Raw genomic sequence first — 21924 nt, 5'->3', positions numbered from 1 at the left:
CTGTCAGTATAAAATACTGACCAGTGTTTAAACCAGGGACTTTAAACCAACTCTCCTTCGTTCAGGTAGTCGCTACAGGAGCAGCTCTCCTTCCTTAAGCAGACCAAGAAAGAGAAAATGTCACAGTTTGAGAAACTGTTACACATAAGCACAGAAATATTTACCAATCTGTCCTGTGTTACGGTGCTTAACCAGAAAGACAACGTTAGCATGGCGAGCTCACATAGCAAACATAGCATCTGCTCTGATCTAACGCTACCGGCAGCTGTACCGTTAGCCACATCACAAGTCAAACTCAGTCACGACTCTGTCGTAACATTAAAACACTGCTACCTAACACGCTGCAGGTTTCTAGTAGTCCAGCCTCGGTTTAGCAGTTTGTGCTCTTTGTGTGTTAGCATAACGTCACTAGGCTAACGAGCTAACGCTAACTGTCGGTTGCTAGTCAACCAACTAATGAACCCGCGTTTCCGGTGGTACAGCTACACCTTTTTATCATGAATTAAAACCTTCATTAATTAAAACACAATAATATGTTTTTAATCTACTGTATGGTTTTTAAACATGAAATTATTGTGACTACAATATATGATTATCATAACGTTTACTTTTTTATTATTTCATATTTACTCTAATTGAGGGATATTTGACATTTGGATAAACATTTAATTAGATTAGATTGTAACTTGTTTGCTTCTTAATATTGCTACCTAATGTTTTGGTCCCTATTGTCATAATGTCTTAAAACACCGTCTGACATTACAGGGGAAGCCCATAGTTGACAGTTGTTTAACCATCCCTGGGTTTTAGTCTAGTAGTAGTCACAATTAGCAGAAGCATGAAATAAGTTTAATGTGTGTCTGTTTTGAGTTCTTGTTTTTTAATTTGCAGCAATTTGCTGAGTGGAATTTATAGGTTAGATTTCTATCAACCTGTTTCTCTAAAGTCTATGAATATTCTCAGTCACCCAATTGAATTTATCTGGAAGTTGAGTCATGTCAGCTGGACTTTCTTCTTGTTGGGTCGAAACATTTCACTACTCATCCAAGTAGCTAGTTCATCAGCCTGGATAGTACACACTGATGAACTAGTAGTTAAGTGTAATATTCCCTTTTTGATTTAATCCTAGTAAAACTGTGAAATTCACACCATGGTGATACACCTTAAATTGAACAACTCCAGTGTCTGAGACGTTAGTTGTGACTGATTTGGTCTCAAAAACTCATACAGTTAACCCCAAAGGACAATGTTCACCCCTAAAGAAATAACCATAGTTCAATGAGCAGTACCTGGTGAATTATTATCCAGAATACTTATAATATTAACAGGTTCTCATAGCTAGTCTGTTGGCTACCAGTGTAATATTCATTACGTCTCTGATTTAGCTCTGTTCCAGGAGACGAAAACAGCCCAGATAAATGTACAATGGTCAGTATTTTAAAGAATATATGTACTATATTGTCAGATGTAACAAGTCAGGATACTGTTGACTGAAACTACAGTCAAGTTTAATAAAAAGGAGGTTATTTCAGTCTCAAATAATCACTGCTGTAGAGGAAATTTTACACATGAATATTTTTTCAGGTATCAAAAATCCTTTATACAACTGATCTGGTGAAAAATTCCTATAAATAGTTTCTTCAATGTGAGAATCAACTTTATCTTTATTTGGACACTACTTACTGGACTCACTTGTTCGCTTTTTCACAAATAATACTGCTCTAAATATTCAGACATCAGTTGCGTAACCAGTGCTTATCTCAAGTTTGCCTCGAGGACAAACTTGGGGCAAATATGGACAGACAATTCAAAGTGAGCTGAATACAGGGAAATGTGAGGATGATTTGCTGCTTAATGGTCTGGGTGCTTTGTTGTTATTGAGGGAAACATGAATTCCACTCTCTACCAGAGAATCCTGAAGAAGGTCAATAGTCTGTGAGTTGAAGCTTAAGCAGAACTGGGTTGTTCAGTGAGCCAATGATCCAAAGAAAGCTACAGCATTGGATGGTGTGGTCAACGTTCTTTATTCAGTCCATCTGAGTTGCTGGGTTAGGATCTTAAATGAGCAGTTCATGCAGTTCAAAGAGCTGACAAGAAATTCCACCACAGTGATGTGAAAGACTGATCGCCAGTTCTTTACAGTGTTTGGTTGTTCGTGTTGCTGCTAAAAGTGGCACAACCAGCTATTGTCCTGACAGAGGCAGTGGGGAACATTAGGGCCTTAGAGGTTAAGTTCAGGGATGTAATGAACACATGCCCAGCTGATATTGGGAAACATATTTACTTCAACAAGTCATTTAAATTCACACATCTTGGATAATGGTTTAATGGAAAGTTTCCGCTTTTTGTTGAGTTGTGGAAAAAAAATATTGTTGACAAAGTTGTTGATCACAAAGATGCTTCATAAACCCATAGCAGATTGATTTCAGGACTTGGACTTAAAATACCATAATTACATTTTGAGATATATGCTGTTATAGGTATTTCTATTGCACTATTACAAGTATTGGGCTTTCTTCTATTCACTGGAATAATATGTAGGCTGTGTTGTTGGTTTGTGTCTTTAGGGATATTGTATAATTTAATATTATAATATTTGTTTAATAACAAATGGAGAAAAGGACCAAGCAAAACAGCTATAGTTTTGAGGAATATTCCACATACTTGTATTATTTATAATAACTTGAACTCAGAACTGAACAAATTTAATCATACGTTTAGTCACAAAGACAATATTTAAGATAAAATAACATGAGACAAAAATGTACAGCAATTACAATTTAATGATAATTAGCTTTTATTGACATGCATGTGCTATTACAAAGTTTCTACTATAAATTATACTCTCTAAACTGAGAGAAGATTCACAAATATTCTGATTTGGTGGTTTTGCCACTGTTGCCAAATGTGCTGCGATATTTAGACCAGGAGATGGCGCCCTGTGTTCACCACTCCTGCAGATAGGACAAGTGCAGCAAAGAGAGGGGACTGAAAACGTCAGCTCTCAAGGTGCGGGAGTAAACGAACAGAACAGATGAGGGTTAAGGTAAAACTGTTAAACAGACTTTATCTCCATCATTTCATCCCATCATGCAGTAAGAGTTTATTACAGGAACCCCACTGTTGACAGTATCATAAAAAAAATGTCAGGTACCATATTACATATATCAGCAGCATAATGACAAGCACTCAGCAGCATCACCGACCAATAGAATATCTCACTTCCGGAACCCGCTGCATCATGGGATATGTAGTCCAACACTACATTCCCTTCTAAAACTTTCCTTTTTCTCCTGCAGTACTTTAACATTTTGATCAAATGTTGCATTTACATTTAGACATTATTTAAAATGGCAGCAGAGAGTGTAGCCCTGTTATAGCTTTTAATTTTTTAAGGTTATATATCAGCAGATTTAAAGGCCGAGTTTTCGGGCACCACTTATTCATTTATACTGTATTTCCGCCACCAGTAAGCCAGTTAGGATCATTTATAACAATAACGACAGAGTGAAACACATATATTTAATTATAAAGCAGCTGCCTCACCCTGTTTCATTAACTCTCTTGCACTTTCTCACACACACTGAGCCTCTACAATTTAATGTGTAGTGCTGTTATTGCCATAGGCCAAAATTATTGTGCACATTAATCTCTCCATCTTCATTCCGGCTGCTTTCAAGTCTCTAAATTTGCCTTCCTCAGCAGGATGATGACTTTGCTGAGTCACTGCAGCTGGCAGCATCACCAACCAGCACACCCACCAAGACAAAACACATGAACAGTTCAGTTCCAATGTGCCGTGATTTGGCATATCATCATGTCTATGCTTTAAAAAGGGCTATACATAGACTTTTTAATTGTTTCTGCTTATAATACAGATTTCCAGATATTTTACTATGTGTCACATAAGTAGAGGCATATGCATTTAACAGTATAGTCCAGTCGGAGTTGAGGTTGTATCAAGGCTCATTAACATTATAGAGAGGGTGGCCCACTGCTGTTTTTCTATGTCTGTGTTCACTCTGCCATAGTGTATATCCACATTCATTAGCCACAGATTCACTGCTGTGTAGACCAAACACTGCGGGCTACTTGTCAGCACACCGAGCCAGTTTGCTTGTTTGTTAATTTGTTTGTATAGCTCCAATGAGCCAAAATTCAGAAAGACCAACAAACATTTTGTGTAGGCTCATGGGAATATACAACTGTAGTTATTTTAAATGTGTGGGTGTTAGTGGTTTTTGTTAAATTATTCTTCTTCCATGATTTTTTTTTCTTACCAGGAAAGGAGGAGATTCTTTTGTGGTATTGCATCATTAAATCTGCAGCTAGTTCACCTGTGTTGTCTTTGGCATATGAAAGGACACATCCCAGGTGCTTGTCCCAGGCACCCCGCTGTTTCGACCCTACTGTGTTTAAATAAAAGGCTGTTTCCATAGTAACTATTCCCCAAAGATATGTAACCATAGAAACCATTTTATCCTCTCCTGAAGAGAAAGAAATAAAATGGGATGCTTTTAAAAAAAAAAACATGAACTCTTGAACCTTTTTCATCATCATCATCTACCCTGAACTGGAGCGAGGGAGACTCCATTGAGAAGAACACACAAACATGTTTAACTGTCAGCCACACATAAGTTCATGCTGGACCACAAAGAACAACATGTTCTTGAAAGTCTAAATGACCTTTTAGCAAACAACCGAGCTGGCTACTTGACTAAATGACTGGATAAAAATATTGATTACCAATGCTGCATTTTATCTAGGCCAGCATGACTGATATCTCTCTATTGTGATTTTCTTTTTTTCTACAAACACACCCACTGGGATACAATAAATCTACTAAGCCACTCTATTAAATTATGTTGCCTCTGGAAGCTTCCTTTCAGTAGGGACTTTGGGCCATCTGTGGCCCTGGCTTTCACCAAGGAGAAATGAGGCATCAGTGCTGGGCAGGTCATTCTGTCTGTGCCTCTCAGCTCTGTAGGGAATGAGCCTTTCTGAGTGCTTATCAGTGCAGAGAAAGAAGCAAAGTGAGAGCATGTGTGACAGAGGAGCTGTCCCTATAGGCTGTTAATCTGTGCTGCCCTCATCAATGCGTGTACAAAAAGTGTTGTATTCAGCCCGCTCTTTTAAAAACTCACCTGGGTGAAGTATATCTTCTGTAAAACAAGGGCGATTCTGATATATATATAGGGCAATACTGATCACAACTAACAATTTTTAATATAAATTAAAATGTCCAGCATTGAGCGTGTTTTTAATGTAACAATTTAAATTATAATAAATATCTTTAAATTAGAGAGAAAACAAATGTACAAAAGACAGATAGGATTAAATAAAGTCAAGTAGTATTTTTAAGAAAGAAAACTTTATTAGTGATTTATAAACAAAACACATTACCACTGTATCCATTTAGGTAAAATAAAAAAAAGTCAGAAAATAAATGAAATTAATGAAAATCACTACTTCACTGTCACAGTAGATGAGGGGGTGTACAAAAAAAGGGTTTTACAACAGATCTGGGCTGATCCATTTAGGACAGCACATTGCCACCATAGTTCACCACCATACATTGGGAAAGATGACAGCATGATTGCCCACTAAACACAAGCATACACTACATATACCTTTATTTTACACTGGATTTTTTTTCTGCCATTTTTTTCTTTTAGTAGTGAAAGGGAAGTGAGAGTTCATCATAGGATCATACATATTTCAGTTACAATATTACAATGCTAGTTAGATCGTCATGTCAAAGCCAGACACAGAAAGTGATTTTTATGTCTTTTTTCTTTTTTTTTTTTTCTTGCTTTGCGTGTTCTTAAAAGCAAAAATCATATTTGGTAAAAGAAAAATAACAAAATTGCATTGAAAGGTATCACACTATAGCATTTACAAATATCTAAAGAGGTTTAGTGGATGCCATACAACATCTGTGGAGCGTGATGATTGTAGTACATAGATGTTTGGCAGAGACAGAAGTACATACAAATATCTTCTGTGTGAGTAATGAAGAAAAATGATAATACAAAAGAATAAAATCATAGCCATCTATCTATTTATATATATATTTCTCTATATAGTATGTGTTTCCTTAGAGCAGTACATGCAGCAGCCACTTAATGGAGTGACGTCATACTGAGCCGCAAAACTCTGGGGACGTGGCAACAAGTTACAGGCAGGGGAGGGGAACCAACAGAAGCAGATCATGAGGCACATGCGTGCCCCTTTTTCAAAACCTCCTGAGAGAGGATTGGTGGGATATAGCTGTGGGATAGTAATCCCTAGATGCCCATATTTTAGCAGATTTCAGTTACTAATGTAGAGACAATCTATGGAAAGTCTACGCTACATTTACAGCGTACATAAAAGCTAATATGTGACTCAACGATCCTACACAATCAATTCAGAGAACAATGTTCTCTTCTAATATGTGGAGGCAGAGGGCCAGCCCACGGCACCTGTCTCCACACTTTATCCCAGTCCTCTACTCCTGTAATCTGCCTCATCCCACCTGGTCCCCTCTCATCAGTGGCTACAAACAGGAAATGGACAGTGTACTGTAGTATTCACAAGTTAAAAGCACTGAACCGTTTTTCACTTAGAGAGACATCTGACAAGGGTTCAGGGTGTAGACCCCCAACTGGGCTTCCCTAGGCCTCATCCACATTACTCCATGCTGTTCTCAGCACACCACAATGTTCAGAGCAGGCCATTCCCAGGATGGATCCTGAGTAGGGGGTCAGAGTGGGGGTTTGGGGCAATGTTTGAAGGTAAAATGGGTGGGCATGACATGCAAAAAGCAGTTAAAGCTATGAGGAAGAAAATAAAAGAAGGCCAGAGTATGGTATGTTATAGAGAATCTGTTTGAAGAAATGAAAACTGTTCACAAACACCCTCATCACATGAGGAGGCAGTCAGTGGGATGGGTGACTGAAGGAAGAAGGCAGCTGGGGGAGGAAAGGATGGCTCGTGGCAGCTTGGGGTAAATACAAGCAGGTGAGCAGTTGTAAACTCAAGGTATCAGGTAAGGACTGGTTTCTAGCAAACATTCAATGCAGAAAGCATTAGGCTTTTGCTGCAGTTTGGGGTGGGGGGGAGAGAAGGTGTTATCAAAATCTCAAGACTCTCCTAATATTCTGTAGGTTTCATAAGAGTCCACTGACTGAAAGTGGAGTCATAAGCCAGCTAAGCTGGACTCTCCCCTCTGCGATCCTCGGGAGAATGGGAGTTATCTTCCCATTTCTCCATCTTTCCGGTGCTCTCTGCAATCCTCAGTTGGGTTTCTGGCTGGAGATGAAGCTCTCGGTGTCCTTCAAATGCAGTGAGCAAATACAGAGTGATTTCAAAGGATGCTGCTTCCATCCTGAGAGAGCTGATGTACATATGTGCACCGCAGAGGCGACTGTGCGGGACAAAAAGCTTGCAGTGTCTCGTTTTAAGCACATTTCTTTGATGTCAGTTGGTTTTCTCTCCGTTTTCATCTCTCTCCTTTTTTCAAGTGCTTTTTGTGTCCACTTTGTCATGGTAAGTACGTGTATTTGTGTTTGCACGTTTGAACGTGTGAGCATGCGTGTCTGTGTGTGCGTGTGGCTTCATTGAGATCTCAGGAAACACTATTGGTAATAACCAGCAAAATCTGCAGCAGTTTCATGTTAGCCATAGTTTCAGTGACTCTCATCTGTGCTATTTACAAGTAGAGTGTGTCCAGCTCCAGACTGCATACATGTGTCTCAATCTTCTTTGTTGTTCTTTTCCTTGGCTGGCACAGACCTTTTTGTTGTTCTTGTACAAAGTATTTTTCTTCTCTCAGAGAGAACGGTTTACATATCGTAGTTGGGGAGGGGCTAAGACAGAGGTGCCAACGTGTCCAGTGGGTTAAAGGAAGATAGGGGTGAAGACTGGGCTTTTCTTATGCGAAACAATGACCAACATGTTGACTCTGGGTTTACAGGCACACAGGGGCGTGGAGCAAAACGAATCAATTTATTGTTGAAAAGAGCAAGATTAGTAATTTACCTCAGCAAGGGACTAAAGGTAAAATACATGTTGGTAAGGCCTGGTTTATAGCAGAAATATATTTAAAAAGTTATTAGTGAAAATAGGTATTGATACTAAACTGAAAGATCTGGTATAATTTTCACATCTCCTTTTTGCCCAGTAGACTTTGGTTGGTACCTCTGTTTTAACAACGCCCTTTTCTTCTTTGCTGTTTCCTCTTTCTGATTCTCTACTCATCTCCGTCATCCTTCCCTTTATCCTTCTTGTCCTTCTTCTCCTTCTTCTTCTTCTTTTTCTTCTTGGCCTCCTCTTTCTTTCCAAAGGTAATGAAATCGCTTTTGTCGTCCTCTCCCCCCTGGTTTTGTCTGATGGATATTATTGCAGGGGAGCCAGGGATGATGAAGGCTTCTGGGGGGACTTCGCCAGGTTTTAGGTGTTGTGGGGGTGCACCAGGTCCACCGGGGCCATAGCGAAAGTGCCAGCTGTTACTGTCTACGCCAGCGCCCATTGGGGGCGACACCTCTCCCCCTTCACCATCTGGAAGAAACACAAAGAGATGGATATTAGGATATTAGGGTATTATTTGCCATTTATTTGCTTGAAACATGTGTGATTACGCAACAACAACAAATCTTAATAAATATATTTCTTATATGTAAATATATGTATTTAGTATTACAAACTTCTTATTTCTTTTCAGAATGTGAAGCACACCTTCTGAGCTCTAATGTGCCTACAGGAGAAAGTCTCAGTGACTGATCGTAAAATTATCTGCAGCAAATTAATTGAAAGGCAAAGTGCAAATGTGCGCTGTGCTTTTATGTACATAATTCAGATGTACTGTGTTAAAACTTTGACTGCAAGGCGAGTTCTCTGATGTCCACAGCAGCTACTGCAAAAATCTAATCAGTCAATAATGAGGTAATCTATGTGGAACAGCCATGACATGCTATAAAAGGCATGAGGTGGTGAGACTTGATGGGAGGTTTCAAAGGAGAGGCTGATAAGTGGGCAATGAATCAAAAGCTCCCTCCTGGCTAAAGCTAACATCCGTGGCGCTGCTTGATGAAACATTAAACCCTTCATCATTATGTTAAAGGCTGAGAAAGGTCATGAAGCAAATCAGTGGTATTTCAGAGGAATTTAACTCCGTGTTACAAGAAAAGTATCATTTTACTTCTATCGGATACAGTATTTGCTGCTGTATGTGGCCCTGGTGCGTTTGCTTAAGGTGAATTTTAAACACCTTTTTCTCACTTCCACAAAGAGTGGGCAGACACATAATGAAATAAACAGCAATGCAAAGGTACATTAATACCTCTTTGTTGAAAATGACACTAAGATAAATGAACTTATGTCAACATGCAATTATTCAGTTGCTAGCAGGTGTAAGTGTATTCTAGGAGACATTGACATCCAGTCTGGCCATAAATACAGCATCAAAACTAAAAACTACCAGTGGTAGATCCCAACTCTTTGGTTCTTTCCTCTCAGTAATGGCCTACTTGCCACACTTGCCTCACATATTCTGAGGTCTCTCCAAAGGAAGATTAACTTAGCAGGTCTCCATCCAACCAGAAAGAATAGTGTCTGGAAGAAGGAGCCTAACCTCATGTAGCACGCAGGGCAGAGAATACCAGATTCGATATTATCTTAACCTTAGATTACTCTGCTAGTCCCCAAAAAATATGTGTTTGGTTCGTTTTCTGTTGCATCTCTGCGCAAAATGAGCTGCCAGACCAAATACAGTCAGAAACAGGAACTGCAAACTACAAAACTTTGAATGTGAACTGAATTTTATCCACTTATGATAACCTTGCTGATGCAACAGAGCTTGGATAAAGTGTCTGATTGATATAAAGAGATTCTTCATAAATTTGTGAGATGACTGAATCAGTTATTCCACTTTTTTAAATATTCCCTTTATAATTTTTTATCCTTCCTCTTCTTACTTTTTTTTCATCCATATTTCACCATTTTTAGCTGCTAGTTCTCAGTGAGATCTGCTCACATTTATGAACTAAATCCACAGTGAATATAACGTCTCCTGCTTGGCATTCAATCCTAATCAGTCACACTGGAATGCACAGCTCCACAGTGATTCATCTTGCAGGGAAACTACATACATCTGGCAAACAATGGTATTTAATTATTAATAGATTAATAGACTTTAATGGGAAAACAAAAACACACAACTATAGTAAGAGCATTCAGAATTTCTTGTTTCAATAAGAGCTAATACGATTAGCTGATTAATTAATAGGTTGGTAAACAGAAAGTCTAATATTCTAAATGTCAATTCTAAATGTCAGTTTATCTTATTAATTATCTTATTAATTTATTTTAATAATTGATCTATCTTTGGTTTTGGACTGCTGTTTGGACAACAAACTATTTCAATATGTTATGTATGTCTGGAATTTTGGAAATTGTGATTTTCTTAGGCAAATAATTGGAAAAAATGTTCAGAACATTATCCAACATGTAAAGTGATGATTAGTTGCAGGCCTACATTGTGAACTGTCATTTTTAACATGTATAATGCTCTTAGATAAATGCGAAAAATCCGACAGTGGGAACACAAGAATTAAGTGGGTCATACATTTGAATTGTTTCACTTCACTATTCCCCCAAAAAGCTCTCATGCTTGCGCAGACTGCGACAACACAGCTGCAGAGAGAAGACAGAATTTGACAAAGAGACTGAGAAGATTAGGACAGGACAGGCTAGATCCGATCACTGCTTCCCCCACATGTAGACACAGAGACAGCTAGAGTCACTTTCATTTTCAAGCCAAGACTCTTCCACCATGGCTGATACGTCCTCATATGACTGCAGTAGAAACATGACCCTGATTCTATAATCCCCAAAAGGAAGGCAGACATGACGACAACAAGCACCAAAACGCAAAATGTAAAATTCAGAACACTGGACTGGGCGATGATTTTGTGTCCATTCACTTGCCTCTAAGAAATTACCTTTCTAACTCGAAGTGGCATCTTGATGAGACACCAGTGCCCCCGTGCAAACTTATATTCATAAACAAAACAACACGCTTGAGAGTGATGAGTCATGCCGAGAGTAGACAGATGGAAAAGGGTGAGGCGGGACAGGGTGACTCTCTTAAAAGGGTCAGCGTCTTATGCTGTTAGAAAAATACACAAATAAACAAACAAAAAAACATAATGGGGCATGGTGTAGTCTGGTGCAGTCCTTACATGTTTCAGAGGTCCATGATCATGCACTTTAAAATATATTTTTATCCAACTTTGATGTCTTTCCTTAATATTTAGACTCACCTCACCTGACACTGATCCCCACACAACCATTGCTCCTACCTGATTTGTAAATGGCTGTTGCAGAGCAAAACTCCCTCTCTTTTTCTCTCTACATTTCTCCAGCACAACCTCCTGCCTTCTCTTGTCTCTGCCACCATCCCCCTCTCTCTCTCTCGTTTCTCTGACCTTTCATCTAATCTAGCGTGAAAACTCTGTCATCCGACACCCGTCCCCCCAGTTATTGACAACTGTCTTAATCATGCCTATCAATGTTTATGGTAACAGTGATGTGAATGGGTATTAAACAACTTGTCCATCAGTGAAACTAGCAGCCACATTAGAGATGAGGATGGTTTCTTAGCATTACAGTGATGACTGTTGCCCCCCCAACTCTTTTACATTTGAAACCCTCCGTATTTGAAATGGTAGAATGACACGAGCTACTGCGATCAATAATGTGCCATTAAAGTCTGAGTCTCTGGAGTCTAGCATCTCTTCATGTCCCTTCCCTCCCCTCGAGTCGACCAAGGTTTTCACAGCCACTTAAAATCACCCAAGCTCCATTTTGCCACATGTACTTTATTCATCGCCTTGTCTCACCCAAGTATTGGCCAGTTGGGCAGAAGCGCAGTGGAGCGCAGCGTTACATAACAAGCTGAGGAGGAAGGAGAGGGGTCGGGAAGTGCAAGGATGCAGATATGAAACATAATGCTCGCCCTAAAAAACAGAGGGAGGGTGGAGGGGAAAATGGATTTAGAAGAGCCTGAAGGTGTGATTCTTTTTTTATTTTCATGCTTCACAGGTGGAGAAATTGTTATTGTTATGATGGCAGACAGTCAGCTGGGACCACACCCTTCTTCAAGACGGTGCCTGTGTGTGCTAGCACACTGTGCAGCATGTGGGTACATTTTGATAAAAACAAAATATGATGTTGCTGTCTATTCAAAACCTAATTCTTATTCATGCATCTGTGTTTTTGCTGCCATGCCTGGGTGGTGATAGAAGAATACATTTTGGTGCCTGCATAAATTACCATATTCTCCCTAATCTGCAAACAGTAAATGAAATTTTAAAAAAAGAAAACTGTCATGGGTACAAATACAATAATGATGGCTGGCTGCAGGTTTTCAAGAACAAGTATGCCTCTACATATGCATACTTGAGTGTACAATTTAATTTTTTGGTTTCATGCCCGGTTGAGCACCTTGTTGTCTGCTCCCAGATGGATCATGTGGCAGATGGTGGATGGACACAAGCAATCCCAAGTGACAGGACTTAACACAGTAAAAATAACACAAAATGAGGCTGTATGTGTAGGAGTTTGAATAGTTATCTGTATATCTGTGTACAGTAATTGTTAGCAAGTGTAGGTGCTATGACAGAAAAAAAAACATAGAGAGGGAGAGGATTTATTCTCCAGAGAGAGAGAGAACGAGGGAGAGAGTTGGCAAGATATTTAAAGACGCTGGGAGTGAAGGATGGTAACAAAAAAACCGAGTGACTTTAAAAGAAAGCAAATAAGTGAAGTGGAGAAAAGGAAACAGATGGGTGAAAGGACTGAAAAACTGTGAAACGTCCCTGGCAGCTTCTAGACTGTTCTACCTTCTCTTTTCGATTGTGCCAAAACATCCTTTCAGATCACAGAAACATTAAACTGACGACTGCAGCCATAAAGTATGACTTGCAAAATTTAATCAACTATCATTTAATGACCAACTTTTTATTAAGGGAAATCAAGAAACACTCGCTTCTCTATCTGTACATGGGCTTCCTGGTGAGACTGTTGAACGTACATTCATGTGTTCGTAGTTCAAAATGCTACAAAACAGTTCATCGGTCAGGCACTGGTGCAGCAAAATGAAGCATCAGTCCTCTTGTCCACCTTGCCTGCTGCAGTTGATTATCACTAACTCCAGTGAAATCTGTCCTCTCTTTCATCTGTGCATGAGTGTGTATGCATGTGTGTGCAATCTGTAGTGATAAGCGAAAACAGTAAACCTGCATCTACCTCTGCAGTACACCACCGCCCCAGTGAATGTAGGTCACTCTCCTTCCGTTATTCACTCCTCTGCTCTCTCCCTCCCTTTACACCTTCCGCAACTCTCACTTTCCAAACACATCCATCCCCCGTTTAACTCCATCACTCCCTACCATGCTGTTTTAGCTTATCCTTCACCTGATGCCACAGTCTGCTTTCTATTCCCCACCTTCAGAAGCTTTTGTCCCACACCATATGTTTGCACTCCCCTCTATGTAACACCCCCTCCTCTCTCTCTTGCCAATATTAGGGGCCATGAATGGTTGCTGTGGAAACTACATCCTCCAGTGAAGCAGTAGGACATTGGAAGGAGTCATGGTGACGGTGCTGATAGAGAATAATGCTGCAAGCTCTCTTTCTCTGTCTAACAGCTCTCCCCCAGCAACAGCAGCCTTACACAGCGTCCTCTCTTTCCTTTGCAGACATTGCTACAGTCAATCATCCTGGTTTACTCGCTGTCACTCCCTCCCAAACAGTATGTGTTCATCACTTCTCTACCTTCCGATCCACCTCACCCTTCATTGCTTAGTCTCTTGTTTATTTTCACTCCGTCATTTTGAAACGAACCCATGTCTCCCCTGTCTCTCTGCTCATCTCTCAAGGGGATGGTTGCAATTCTGCACAGTTCTCTGAATGTGCGCTTAGTTTGGAAGCCAATCTGTGCAACACAGAAGGAGAGAGAGGAGGAGGAAGGGGAAAGACACATAGGGAGACAGGAACAGACAGGGACAGAGAGATAGACAGCAAGCAGAACCCTGATTTCATTAATGTGGGTCTGTTAATCTGGGCGTGGGCTGCGCTCCATCTGTCACAGCAGGAGCAGCACACAAAGCAGACAGCCAAAACACACTTAGAAACACAGCCAGGCACACATACAGGCAAGTATACATGACAAAAAAAAATACTATGCAATGACACGTAGAGACAAATTGATACACACAGATCTGCAGTCCTGAAATCAGATGGGAAGAAACAGGGGCGTTGCCAGCTGTACCCCTGTGCCTCACAGCGATGGAAAATAAAATAGACCATGAGGCAAAACAGCACCCTGCAGTTTTAGCACCCATACCGATACAATTTCCTCAACAAACCAAATTCCCATTTACCCCCACTCTTCACGTAAGGACCACAGCCTTCCTCGCAAACAAAACGATTTAGTTATAAATAGCACAGTCTGTGACTCATAGTGATGTGACAGGCCACATTGAATCAATATCTCCATTTCTCTCATTTCTGAGACATGATAAACAGTGTCGATGTAATAAATCTTTCTCATTGTTGCCGTTAAGTAAATGCTTTATATATTATCTGAAAATTTTAACCCCCCAAACCTAACATTTGACTTGAAGCTACTACAGCCCTTAGCTATTATTTTTATTCTTAACCTGGCTGCCAGTGAGATAAAGAAGAGACAGTAAGCCCTGTGGCAAAGCTAATTTGGCATGTGCACAAAGTGTTTGTTCTTGAACTGCCACTGCTTAATTAGACCACCCTAAATCCTCACCAGCTGATCTTGTTACCGCTGACCCACCCTGAAGACTCACTAATGCCTGTTTTCTCTCTATCTTATTCTATCCATCTGCCTATCCATCCATCCATCTCTTTCTGACTCTCATGTTGAGAAGTGCCTGCAGGCTGCAAGTCCTCAGCCACGGCAAGAAATCGATGGCAGAACACGGAGGAGGCTATGTGTGAGTGTTGATATGAAGAGACAGTAGTTAGTGTGTGGGTAGTTTGTCTGCCTGCCCAGCCCATCGCCTCCTGTCTATAAAAGACACCGGACCATGCCATCTCTAAATTCTTAATTAAAACAAATCACATCTCTATCATTGCACATACGGCTCTCTCATTCTCTCACATCTCCTCTCTTCATTTGTCTCTACCAGGACCCTTGTTTCTCTATTTCACTCAATCAATTTTGACCCCAATTGAATGAGGAAAGTCAAGAGATGACAACCGAATTATCCTCAGTGTGGTTCAGGCTGCTGACACTGTGCATGCAGTGCATCTCCGACCATAAATCTTGGTTTGGGGAAGATGATACGACATCATATGCGGGGATGTTCCTATTACAATGTCTGTAAAATGTCGTCTAGTATTGAAGGTGCTGTCATTCAGAGTTTTGTTTTGCTCCGGTGTTCCTGTTCTTACAGTCCATCCAGTGCTGTTTCCTAATAAGCTTCTTTGTAGAGCTTTGTTTAAGCTTTACCGTCTTTGTCTTTTCCGCCAAGATAAAGGGCAAAAACACATTGTCCTTTTGTTACTGCTAAATAAAGAGAGTGCGACCATCTCCTGTCATCCTCAGTTAACATTATGAGGATAACACTCCAGTCCTTACGAGTTAGGTAGAAACATGGCATGTAAGTCTGTTCCACCCTTGCAATACTTCAGCATGCCTGACAACAACGATGCTGCAAAAAGGTGTAAGCTGTTAAATTTAGACTTAATGGTTATCAAGCAACAAGCCATCTTGACACTTCATGTGCGTCACTTGCTTGCAGCTGCTTAACACCAAAAGTGCTGCCAATAATTATCATTCTATTAGAATAACACTTGGTATTTGACTCAGATTTGCAATTTCACAGACTGTCTTTCAGCTGAAATGCCTGATGGCTTAAGGTCTTTAAAAGACTGTTTCATACATGAGAGCAATATTACAATATGTCACTATTAAACATCCAGAACATAAGTGCTCGTTGTCTGTAATAATGCACCAGTGGCCAATCATACAGTCTAATGCCATTCAATACAACTGTTCTGTCACTGACAGAGTGACAATGTTGTGGTGTATAAATCAGAAGAATACTAATTAAAAACTCTTCTTCGTATAATTCAGCCTAGTACAAGGTTATCCATACTCGCCTATGCACATATAATTGAATATACACATTTATGAAATGAAAACAAAACCTGAAGAACAATAGCACAGTACACTTGTACCTGCCACTGGCCACTGTGTAAATTAATTTTAAATTTTGAAATGCCTAATCTTTATCTTTGTGATTGTATGTATCGAAGAATGAAAGACATGCACATTAAACAGAGAGGGAATGCAATTATGGTTTATTCTCCTTCTCTAATGTGTTCTCTAATGTTTGTCCTCTGTGGTTCAGTGGTTTATTCCTCTGTAAACATATCCCTGATAATCCAATCAACTGCTCGCCCTCTCCCTCGTCTCTTTCTCCCTGTATTGTCTCCCTTCCTGCCACAGAGAGCGGAGATATCCATCTCCGCCTACGTAGCACATGTCATTTCCTTTCTGTGCAGCAGTGGGAAGTGTCATGAGTGGGTCGGTGCGATCTTGTAGCAGATTTCTCTGTTTTCCTAATTTTATTACTATCTTGTTGTTTGATAGGCTCTTGAGGAATGTACAGTTATTGGTATAAGATGGCAGTCAAATCAGTCTGGCTCTGTCTTGGGATGTATTCCACATTAATCCACAAATCTAAATTATACAAGGCTACTGTATAACTATTTCAGCCTTTCAGGACTAGACCAGCTCCATGTGTGCCCAGCAGACCTCTTATTATATCTAAGATTCTTTTTAATTCAGTTTAAGACAGTGTTAAAGTTGGGTAAGAGCATTTGATTCTGATTCCTACCAGCTGCACTTGATACAGTGGGCCAGTTCTGGACCAGGACCCCCTGGGCACCCTGCATCACCGAGGACTCCTCCATGTGCACTGAGCTGGAACACAAAAAACATGCACATATTACACACTGAAAAGATGTTCTTCACAGACCTTGAAAAAAACTACACTGTGATAAATCAAACTGCACAAAAGAAGGCATTGTATACTTTTACACTTCTCTTGTCTCCACGTTTGCTATAATGCACCTGATTTCAAAATCAAGCCTGTGTACTTTGTGCGTGGGGGTTGGGGATGCATGAGCCAAAATCCCAGAAATGCAAAATTCAGATTAGGATTAAAATATTCACCCTACATTTTACTGACACTCTCTGGATTATGGATTACAGATGGCGGTTCTTACACTTTCACACCCTCTTTGTGGGATTTCAGCACGCTCCCCTCTAACGAGAACTCCACAGTATCTGCAGTGCTCCACAAACAGAAACAGAAATGCTGATACAAACCACAGGTCTCTCTCACAGCCTTTCCCTCATGTTTGAAAGAAAAAGGATTATAATGTTGAGTCATGACAGTAACGTTTTAGTCATAAAGATTTAGATGACACCTGTTTAGATTTGAAAAAGGTTGCAGATTTCTGAAATAATCTAGGTTGAACCTGCTTAAAGGATCAGTTCACCAAATTATAGACTACATAACATTAGTAATACGAAATTATTTTTAATTGTTCTTCAAGATGCTGTTAGCAGCAGATCATTTTATTTCATTCGGGCAAAAAGAGATAAAATACAGAAATATATAATCCTATTTTAGTTTTTATTAGAAAACCATTACTCTGTCAGTGTCTTTCTGTTGCTGCTCCCCTTTAATTTACCTGTACAATTCACTGCCCTCTGTCACTAAATATCTCAGTAAGTTAAAACTTTTACTGAGGTGTGAGCTGGTAATTTCTTTGATTCCGAGACATAACAAAACATTGTCAGTCTTCAAAGTGTTTGGCAACAAGAAATCACTGAAATAGGTTTTAGTAAGTATGAGTACAAACCTCACCAGGGCTAAAGATAGTTAAAAGATGATTGCTTCTAGATATACACAGTGTTTGTGTCAAGTCATTTGTTGATTGGGACCATTTTAAGTGCTGCTAAGCGCCAGCATTATCAGGGTGCACTGATCAAATATTAATGGCACACACTGTATAAGCATAAGAGCATAATACACTTTTCACCAAATGCTGACCCTTCACTTTTATTCTTCATCATCTCCTCCCACACTTCACCATATTATTTCAGCAACTTATTCGTTGTGCATTTCACCAGAGAATGGAAGGAAATTAAATGGCCATTACATGATGTTTGGCTTTAGTATCTAACACCTTTTTTTCAGCTCTGCTGATCTGAGTATATAAATAGATGAACATTTAGTGAGGCTTGGTAATGCGACAAGGGGGATAGCCAACCCCAACCACATATAGTAGTGAGTCTCGAGAAAGATTTAATGTTAGACGGGTTGGCACAAGCACATTAACTCTCATTAATCCCTGCAGTAATTATGAGGGAATCTGTGTTGCATTACACACTCACATGGTGCACTCCTGTTAATCTGACATGGACGTCAGAGTGCACACATTACTACATACGATACAGCACATTGTATATGGGTATCTATGCACATGATATATGAATAATGGCAAAACAAGTAAACTGCATTATTATCTAGGGTCTATATGAGTTGAGACATAGACATCAGGCACTGCATTACAGTTGCAGCCTGGCCAGTAGCACAAAAGTATAAATACAGATTGGATCAGTGTAAATTAAGTAACACATGCTATGACATGCATAGCAGATCGAGTCGTGCCTCTGAGCAGCAAGAGACAAATGATGTTTAGTTGGATCAACCCTGTCATTTGCTGTCATCTCTGCCTTAACACTGTCATAGATACAGAGAAACACTTCTCTGTGCAGTTGTATGTATCATTTTTTATGTTTTTAGGTGTTACAGAGAAATTGTACTTATATTCTGTGAGATGGGTATTTGAAATCTGTTTGCTATATCTATTTATGGGATGTGGAAAGATTAGAGAGATCATGTAGATATGACAGATGTTATGTAGACAGAGGTATCTTGGCTGAGTCCAGCTCCTTAATTATGGTGGCATCTCATTAGCATGATGCTTGGTTTGGCTACACTCACCGCAGGAAAGACTTTGTGTCTTATAGATAATGGGATCACGGGTGTGGTCGTGCAGCAATATCCATGTCCCCGATAGGCCATCTTTCCACCTGACTACCTGCCCTTCATCCATCAGTGACCCCCTCTCTGATTACCATTCCCTCCTGTCAGTTCCCCATCTGTTGGTTAACACTGAGAGCCATTTCCAACTGCACTGATCCCCTCCATGATGCTTCTCACATATTTTCACATTCAGCTGTTTTTAGTGATCATTCTCACAGTTTTCTTGCTGAAATTGATTAGGAGTTTTCTCACAATTGACCATAAGTGTATATTTAATAAGAATACAATGGGAAATTAAAATATGAATGGGTAAAAAAAGAGACTGTAATTAGTCTGCTTTGAAAAAGACCCAACCCTTTCTCTCTGCACTGAAATCACTAGTAATCAACAGCTGCAGCACAGATGATCTCAGACATCTTTACTGGAATATGCATATAAATTAACCTTAGCGTTTCACCTGGCTCTGTGGTAGGGCACTGAAGACATTTATACATTTAGTCAATAGACATTTAATATGGAGACAATAGATTGCTAAAATGAATTTAGTAAAATGTCCAAGGTTGGGTTAGGATGTGGAGGAGACCTCAATGTCAGCACTGCATCTTAATATTTTTTCCTCCTTTTAAACAAAAGGAGAATGTTTAGCTGGTGTCATTTTATGTTCATGTGATTTTTCAACTTGATTATGCAGTATGTCTGAATTGAATACTGAAAGCCTTTCTGTGGACCACCCAAGGTTATAGAATGACTCCCTGAGTCACTATTACCTGTGCTATATGTAAGTAAACACGCTGTTTGCTGTTTTGAGCAAGTAGCAATCAGTCTCGACAAAGGGTGGGTGGTGCTTAAGATGGTGCAATTAGAAAATGATACAGGATGAGGTTATTTGCTTAACTCTTCAGTTATTATTGGCTGGACCAATAGAGTAAATGTTAGTTGATCTTTAACAAAACATAATGAAAGTGACTGGTGAGGTGTGATAAAATACTTATTGCAAAGTGTTGGGGAAAAAAAATGGGATGCTTACCTCTGCATTACACCTCCTGCTCTCAGGGAGGCTGAATATCTCCAGTCTGAATTCGGCGCCTTGGGCTGCAAGAGAGAACGAGAGGAATTGAGTCTTAAGTACAGGCGAAAGCCAATACCGTGTCATTAATAAGTCATGGCGAGACCTGCCAGTGCATGCGCATCACGCACACACATAAACACACATATTCCATCTCACATAGACACACAATCACTGCAGTCACAGTTTCTCTGCCTTTTCGAGAGAACTGATTGATGAAATGAAGCTTGTAGGTGAATTCACCTCCTTCTGCTGCTACATCCTCACTCCCCCCACTCCCATCCACATCTTTAGAAAAAGGAATGACTTTGAGAGATTTCACTCCAGTGGCACACAGACCGAAGTATCCTGTGATCGTAGACTCTGATGTTATGCTTCTAGGGTAAATCTGGTCTGTGCTGGTTGGGGTACATTACTGTGGTAGCAATACTTACCCGTTTGCAGCTGTTTGTACTGACGACTGCAGTTTATACATATTTACCTAATGATCTCCAATCATTCCTACGTGTGTTCTGTTACTCTTTGCTCAAAATTACTGAAATATCAAGATGTTTTTTAGTTATACTCGTTTCTAAAAAGACCTCCACAATCTTCTGTATTTTTCCTTTTCACAGCATCCTCCCGCCTTCCTCTACTCTGCCTCTGTATATTTGCCACCCCCTCCCCTGTGCTGTTGAGTTTCTTCTCCTTGTTATATCCTCTTTAGACTGATCAAAACCCTGTGTTTCACTGGTACACGGCCTGCATGAGTCGGTCTGACACAACTCACCATGGTAACTGTGCAGAGCCCCGTCTACATTTTACCCTCCACCCACCACACTCCATCATTTCACTCCTATGAAGGTCACAGGTGGAGGAAGGAGGGAAGAGGAAAGATATCAGATTAACCCCCTCGGTTCTACATATATGATAACAGAAGGACACAGAGAGTCACATCTTTTTGTCTGCTACTTATGCAATTCCACAGAGTCATCCTAATGTTCAGTGCCTGTGCTTCTATTAAGCTCCAATTTCCTAAATAATCAAAAACATATAATCATAAAACTTTAAATGTTGTTGGAGCACTAAAAGTCAGATTGATTTGAATTCCCAAGTAAGATCATGCTCTCTGTTAACCTGACAACAAAACAGAGATGAGATTGCTTTTTCTCTAATCTCAACCTAAACCACTGATAGAGCTAAACCAATCTGACTGAGGACACTAAATTCTCCATGCTTGGCTGTTCAGTTCATAAGAGACCCATTAGTAATCCCATTTCCTTTCAAATATGACAGATGTTCACTTGCTGCTGAAGCTGCATTGACCTCTGTGAGTCTGCAGTAGACATTCATCACCTTTGAAATCCAATATTTGGTCTTAATGAGAGAGGCCTGCTATTCCTCCTAGGGTCATTCAAACAAAGCAGAGTATCCACGGGAATACAAAGCACTTCAACATGTGAGACACTTAACAGTAATAAAAGATGAACCTATGTAAAGACAATTGCTCATCAAAAAGCAATCAGTTGCTGGATCAATAGTTTGGATTGATTTTAAAAGGACAAAATATGTTACTATGGCTTTGAAAACAACCTTAAACAAAAGCTCTGTTTAATTTTATCTTTTAGACAATACATAGAAATTGATCTGAAGGCCCATTAAAATGGGCCACATAGTCCATAAATGGGAATAAATGACCTTGTAAAAATGCTCGCACTGTTGTAGCATGGTACT

At 39.9% G+C, this 21924-nt stretch overlaps 1 protein-coding gene across 9 annotated transcripts in view; it reads right to left on the bottom strand.

The window, feature by feature from the left end:
• Positions 1 to 5494: 5494 nt before the first annotated feature.
• Positions 5495 to 21924, bottom strand: part of LOC113160053 (protocadherin alpha-C2-like) — a 137442-nt gene continuing 121012 nt past the window's right edge. For all 9 annotated transcript variants that reach the window (XM_026357096.1, XM_026357097.1, XM_026357090.1 and 6 more), the window contains exons 2-4: positions 20173 to 20237; positions 16923 to 17008; positions 5495 to 8541 (exon numbers count right to left, since the gene is read on the bottom strand). In XM_026357096.1, the coding sequence (XP_026212881.1) occupies positions 8234 to 8541; positions 16923 to 17008; positions 20173 to 20237 (459 nt within the window). In that variant the 3' untranslated portion in view covers positions 5495 to 8233. The remainder of the gene's footprint in view (positions 8542 to 16922; positions 17009 to 20172; positions 20238 to 21924) is intronic.

This window comes from Anabas testudineus, chromosome 10, assembly GCF_900324465.2.
Source record: "Anabas testudineus chromosome 10, fAnaTes1.2, whole genome shotgun sequence".
Taxonomy (NCBI): domain Eukaryota; kingdom Metazoa; phylum Chordata; class Actinopteri; order Anabantiformes; family Anabantidae; genus Anabas; species Anabas testudineus.
This window is presented reverse-complemented; position numbering and strand designations above follow the sequence as displayed.